Raw genomic sequence first — 7221 nt, forward strand, 5'->3', positions numbered from 1 at the left:
CGGTATCTATCGGGTTTCCGTGTCCCTCTGGTCGGTATTGTGGACAAAGTGCTCAGTCGAACATCCATTCCCGCTCTCCTCCTTTCATGGAGTTTATCTCGTTCTCCAGCTTAAAAGCTGAATTCGTGCAACCACATTCGGCTCCACCGATGTACTGCGGATTCCGATGGTGCGCTGTTTATATCTGAAGAGGACAGACATGCAATCAGGTCAAAATGCCATGAAGCACGGTGGGGTTGCGTAAGCGGCTGCGCTCGAGGTGGCGCGGTGAAGAGCACGTTTGGAGTCCACGTGGGACCAACTGTCTAATTGCTGCGGTGATGGTACTAGTGGAGGTTAAAGCACGATCCTAACCGCTACACTCCACCGGGCCGCTTTGAGTACAGCTACTTACGCAAATGCACCGAACTTTGAGTCGTTGGAGCGGACTATACCGACTTTAACTATGAACCGCTTTCCGGAAGACCTCCTGTATTCTGTGACCTTTCTTTAAGCGGATGACCATCCGTAATTATTTGTAATTCTACAAATTTGGTAACATCAACGAGAGGTCCAGAATGGTGACGCATAAATTGACTCCAGCGCAAGCGCAACGTCAGGTGTAGCGGTGAGGTCAGCTGCCAAAGAACGCAATGGATCAGGAGCGAAACAAGCGAACAGAGTGGATTCAACATCAGGAGCCTGCAGCAAAGCGAGGACGCATTCGAGCATGATGTAGTCCTAGGAAGTGTAAAATTTTTCAGAATCTTGCACAATTTTGGATGGATACGGGCGAACAAAGTGTAAACGTTGAGCTCTACTCTGAACAACATTAACGATTCAAAAGGAACTGCTGTATCTTTCGCATTCTCCTGATCTATGGCTTCTATGGGGCGCTTGCTCAGAGCAACGATGTTCAGAAGAGCTCACTACGTAGCTTCTGCATTATGACCTTCTAACACTGCTCAACAATATTGAAAATGACAGCCGTCTCAATACGAAGACCTCTGCAGGTGACGCTTCATCAAAGACAGCATATGGTAAAATGAGTGTTGGAATCTCGACAAAAATAGATAAGGAGTAGGAGTGTGGCTCACAAGTATGAGTGCAACCAAGCTCAGTTCCTCCTAATTATCCAGAAAAACGGCTTGGAACAGCCTTCTCGCATCGGATCCCTCGGGTGCGTGTAAAGAGGGTCTGTGAAGAGGGATTTTCGACCATGCCTCGATCATGCCTCGGCAGAACAATTAGCGCTGGTGCGAGAAAGAGGTTTACTTTTGTTGCTACCTAAATAGCTGACTCCGCTTACTTATCGCTATTCATACGTTGGATCACCGAGCTGCTTAGTAGTTTTGGAGGATCATACACTTCCACTGGAAACTTGTGATGTGAGATGACCTCAAATTTGTAATCGTAGGAGAAGCAAGAGAAGTAACCACGTGAAACATAAGCGAAGGATGCATTTAATAGCTCCAAATATGAAAGAAACTTGTTCCCGTCCTCTTCTTTTTTACACTAAGATCTAGACAAAACTCACACCCGTTCTCTTCTTTTTTTAGATATTTCTTGTAACTGTGCAGTTCTTTGCGTCTCTGTGGCTGAAAGAGCTTCTAAAACGGTTGTCTGCGCCACCATGAACGACTAGAGCGTGACCTCGTCGAGATATGTTCGTGTATCCCCCGAGCATATCCACTGGACACGTAATGTCTGGGAGGCATTCGCGGAGAATCCGCCGGGACCCTCTTAACCATTCCCCGGATCCCTCTACGAAATGTTCTAACGTGCTGCTTCTGCGAGAGTGGGCATATCCGCTGTGTCTGGCAGGCAGCGGGAGAGGTAGCGTCAGCAAACTGCCTTCGCATTGTTGGCCACTTTTAGAGGGATCCGTTGCAAAATGGCGAGTGTGTCTGCGCTCGCATGCGTGACACGTTGCTAGGTGCCTCGTAGGGAAGAGCGGTCGACAGAGCCGTTTCCGACGCCGTTTTTCTGGATATTTTGGGGGAATTGAGTGTGATCACACTTGTAGTCCTGAACTACATCTAACCCTATCTGTTCGCGGAGAGATCTCCTTCAGTTTCCTGATACGCTGCCTCTGAGCATTCAGCATTTAATAAAGACAAATGATTCGACAAAATTGGTACTTGCAGATAGGATTCTCGCCATATATTCGTAGTCGCCGTATTTCAAGACCAAACTAGCAAAACTCCACATATTCCTTTCTCAACACAACTATCAGGTTTTTCCTTGATCGCCTTTAGAGCAAAAATAGGCCGGAATCAGCTTGACCCGTAAATGCAGGGGGGCCTGTGGCATATCCCACGGATTTCGTGATGGTAACCAGTTGAATGGCCCCGCAGATCAAATCAACTCAGCGTTAGGAAAAGTGAAAGTGAAGAACCACGGACAGTGCACTTCCTCGCATTGCCGCGCATCTCACCACTCAAGGCACCACTTGCAACAGCGCCTCTGCCTAATCGCTCAACTTTGAGGTGCTGTGGCGTTCGAATGTGGTCTCAGTGGTTTAGCTGCACTCTTTATCCTGATAAACTGTTGGTGCGGAATACGGTACAAGGATATATAGTCGAACTGCAAGTAAACCGGAGAGAATGGTTTCTAGGTTCCTTAGGTGTGCGTGAGAATTTGCGTTGGTCGACCGATGAACGAGTTACTGATTTATAAAATGGTGGAAAGTAATAATTGTAGTAACAGAAAAAAGGTAGAATACTATTTCATAGAAATTATGACAATAGCCATTTTTCCTTTGCTCATTTGTGTCACCATGCTAGAATGTTTTATTCTTGGCGGATGGGGAGAAAATTGTGGATACCTTCTATACTGAGTTGAAACGTGTGAGTGACCACTAGGTCACACCTTAGTATGTATTTCTTCCTATTAATATCTAGTATAACATCGATGTGCAGCATCATGCAGCATAATGCCGTTTCTCGGATGTATTGAGCTCTCGTTCCTCCATTTTTCAGGTGTCATGTTTTTTCCTCTGTTTCTTCGAAAATCGCTGTGGAAGTGTGTGATAGCAAATAGCCAACCAGTTTTGGAGAAAGATAATGTATGAGTGTGTCAGTGTACTAGTGTGCCAGTGTGTCAGTGAGTGAGCGAGTGGGAGATTCGAGATTAACAACTGTCGCTCAGAAAGAGGAGGAGATGGGACAGGATGTGCCATCCTCCTCGTCTCCGGCTCATCGTTCCTCGCAGACAATTGAGCGAAATTTGATCAGACAATTTCAGCGCTGCTCACCTGAATACTACTACGGAGCAGAAGTCTCCGAAAGATTTCCTCAAGAAGCTCACCATCCTTCAGAACCCTCCTCTGAAACCTCTTGATTAGAATCCTCTTTTATTTTCCAAGGCAAAATCGATGAAGTTTCCTGCATTCCTTCTATTATTCTGTTTCGTCTAAACAACTGCTTATATGATTATTACTGTAACGCTATACTTTGGGACAGGTGCAGCGCAGACGGCAAGAGGTCCCGTTCTGACTGCACAATCAAGCGATGGTTCGAAAACAGCCTTAGTGTCAGCCAAGCCTTTCATCCATCCGGGGTCGATAAATTGGTACCATACCTGTCTGGGAGGATAAAAATACAGCTTTGATACAGCCCTAGCTCCCGCAAGTCTCTGCATAAGCCAGACACTCGTTCGTGAACCTCAAACGATTCTGAGTTGTTTAACTGAAGGGAGTAGGATGTGCGAAGGATTCTGTGTTGCTGTCCTGTTGAACATTAGTGCGAGCGACTATGTTGTAGGAGTACTAGGATTCCTCAAATCGTTCAGATCCTGTTTACTTGTTTCATTTCCTTTACCGTAATGGTCCCTCTTATGTGTATGTTTCATTGTAGAATTTCCGATTACTGTTCTTTTCAGTTATTAATTCTACATTTATCCCTTGTTTCTGCGATTAACCACATTTTTTTGCAATTTAATAATGACTTTACAATTCAACTACTCTCAACGTTTTAGTAGACTGTGCCCTTCAGGGAATCGACTGAAAAGTTCAATGTTCTTTGAAAGATTCGCATTACAGGTTAATAATCAAAAGTTTCTCGGGAAATCTGACTTTTTCGGGAATTATGCGATGTTTTTCTAATCGTAGCAACTCTCTCCGTTTCCCAGGAAATGTGCTTATTTTGATAACTGCAACCTCGTCGTACTTTCTCGTATAGACCAACTAGAGGTAATGCCAGACTACCCATTTCAAGACCGTTGCGTTCTAATTCAGCGTCAAAACCTTGGGACTTTTGTCCTTCCAGAAGTTTTTGAGTTGAAAACTAGCTTGCTGATGGAAAGATTGATTTGAGCAGTCTCTTTGTTTATAGCTCAGTTAGTATGTTTCAAACTTTTTCGAGAAGGAAAACAAAACCTTTTTCACTTTTCTATTCTCAAACGAGGAAGTTGCCGCCAAAAACTCAAACTTATTCATGACATGTAAACGTCGACCGATTTAGAAGGAATTCAGCTCAGCTTCTTGGGATTTCATTCTCCACTTTTTGCTTTATAGAACTTTTTGTCTCGCGACGGAATTTCTAAATGTTCCCCTTTATTTCCTTCTTGCACTTGTGTCCCCTCTCCAATATACGCCGTTGCTATAAAAACATCCCACTACTAAATGATTTCAAAGGCTTCACGTTTTTCAGGGATGGTTCGGGCTTCCTAAGAGCTTTTCATTCGATGTAAATGAAAGTGTTGTCCTACAAGTTCTGACGGCTAATTATCCATTTGTAGACTAAACAAATTTGGCGGTAGACAGGCTGGTGAATTTGATTTGCTCAGAACCTCGGCGACTACTAAACTTTAACCACGTGCTCCTCAACGAATTCGCGGTAGTATTTGTAGTTGTGAATTGCATGCTAGTAAAATAGTTGTTTTCGTCCCCCGAGTGGAATTATTACAGACGGTGAGCTAGGTATCAGTGGAAACTCGTGTTTCAAAATGCTATCTGTACAAATTCCTTTACACCACCACCTCTACCGTTGCCCATGTGTCTTACGTTGTTACTCAGTGGATCGCGAAAGATGAGACACATATAATACAAAGCAGCGCACATAGCAGGAGGCCATCTCGGATGAAAAAAGCGCACTTATCCAGAATTTAAGCCTTTCAGAACAAAACTTCTGACATTTCCAGATTCTCTTCATTACTTCTAGCGCACAGAATTGTATTGGGAATTTTCCCTAGCGTTCGCCTCTGCAAAATTCCCAAAAAAGACAGGTGGAACTCCTGGTTTAATGCCATCTGCTCATACATATGGCACAACGAACTGCTGAGAATAATCTGAAGTCTCATTGTTTTTAGTCATTGGCAAAATATTCAGAACTATTCTGTCCGTGAAATATTCCTTACACGAAATGCTCACTCCTCTTTCTTTTTCATCTTTTGTTTTCCTCTCTTATTACGACATGATTTCAGCTTATTTAAACTTGACGTAAGAAAAGTTCTAATGCTATTATATCGCTAATCTAATGCCACATCAATGGATTTTTTTTTTTGGAAGGGAGAGAAGCAAGTAAAAAAGTTTCAAATTCTTCAAATATACTGCTTTTAGGGTGTCTCGTTGTGATAATGCATACTGGTTGTTTATTTGTGCAGTTGAAGCAACTCCTTAGAAAATGAGTTCTCAAAATTTGTATCCCTGAACTATGATGAGATTAGGAAGCGGACTCAGTGCAAGGTATTTTGGACGAACAAACACATAGAACTTCTCCCTGATGTTTATGTTTTCTGAGAAGCAGTATAGTATGATGGGACTCTTAACTTAAGGGAAACATCAAATCACGCCCTGGATATTTTGTCTCTAAAGGAACGTGAGTGATTCCTTAGTCGGGTCAGCACGACATGAATCACGAGTGTAGTTGCGGTGCATTTGCGTACGCTCTCGAAATGGCGCGGTGGAGGCAGCAGTTGGAACCGAGCTGGGACCGCCGCAAACCGCAGCGGTGGATGATGCCGGCAGGAGTTCCAGTAGCGCCTCGAAAGAAGCCGAGGGGGTCAAAACCACGTGAAGCACATACGCAACTGCGTACGTGCTTCACGTCGTTTTGACCCTACTATACATGTCCGGATTTTTCATTCATTTGTGTTCATTCAGTAGGAAATCAGCTCAACAGTGCTGTGTGATGACGGCGAATAAACAGAACTGTGCGGATTACCTTAAATGCACCACTCCACGAATCTGAGGTGGTACGGATTTCAGGTGGAGTATTCGTATACGGGATGGAGGAATATGGAGAGGGGGTGATTCCGTCCATTTCTTCCTAATTGCCGTAAAAAACGGCCCGGAAGATACGGCTTCAGGCGTTTTGGCGCACTATTTTCTACAGGGAGTTCGGCTGGAGCGCACCAGCTTTGTGCAGCGCCGCCGTCTCCTATCCCGTATGCGAATACTCCACCTGAAATCTGAACCACCTCAGATTCGTGGGGTGATGCCTTTAAGCATGATACATAATTTAGAGAAACCTGACGATTATGGTAAGAATAGTCGACCCAAAACGGCCTGGAGCCCATTGCAGTAGCGCAAGTGGATGCGTGCGCGGCGGCGGTAGCGGTTGCGATAAGGATAGGACCGCCTTTAGCTCCACTCATAGCTGCAGTTCGAGGGAAACTTGCCATGGTTCCAATTCCATTCGCTGGTTCTACCATGCCGCTTCGAGCGTGCGTTGCTTGCTTTGGCACGGAGTGATCTCCGTTAGTGATCAATTGCAATCTGCTGCAGATGGTGCAGAATACTTAAAATAGTACTGTTCCACATTCCTTTGTATTGTAACGTTTACTGGGATAAGTAAGTTACCGGGAGACCTCTACTTAATTTTATTTTATGCCCCATTCGTCCAAGGTGGTTCGCAGAACTGCTTCTGGGTATTTCTTTTGTGAAAATTCAAGATTGAGGAACTGTTACAGAACGGTCGAAATGGAAACTCGTCTCCGAGCATTTCATAGCCGCTACTACTTGAGCACGCCGTCATTGATTCGCTGGTGCTGCACCAAAACGTAATTTGTGAACGATTACACATCTCCTGACTGGAAAATAAAAACAATTAGATTCCTTGATTTACTGAGAACCTAATGACGGATTACAATGAGTCACTTGATTTGATTTGCAGCTTTTTCCGTTGCTGGTGCTCGCACGTTCCTTACGCAGAACGAAAGTATCCCTTAATATCGTCTTCATATGACGTAATGTTATGCAGAGGGGTAAGGCACAAATCTGAACGTTCTGATTCGTGAGTT

The 7221-nt window shown here is 44.3% G+C and overlaps 1 protein-coding gene across 1 annotated transcript; it reads right to left on the reverse strand.

Annotated features, from left to right (window-relative positions):
• Positions 1 to 540: 540 nt before the first annotated feature.
• RB195_001349 (uncharacterized protein) lies at positions 541 to 6633 on the reverse strand (the record flags this gene model as incomplete). The annotated part of the gene is made up of 2 exons (XM_064198095.1): positions 541 to 720; positions 6451 to 6633. The coding sequence occupies 2 exons, from the start codon at positions 6631 to 6633 to the stop codon at positions 541 to 543; spliced, it is 363 nt and encodes a 120-aa protein (XP_064053976.1).
• Between the last annotated feature and the right edge of the window lie 588 nt (positions 6634 to 7221).

Source organism: Necator americanus, chromosome IV (genome assembly GCF_031761385.1).
Source record: "Necator americanus strain Aroian chromosome IV, whole genome shotgun sequence".
Taxonomy (NCBI): domain Eukaryota; kingdom Metazoa; phylum Nematoda; class Chromadorea; order Rhabditida; family Ancylostomatidae; genus Necator; species Necator americanus.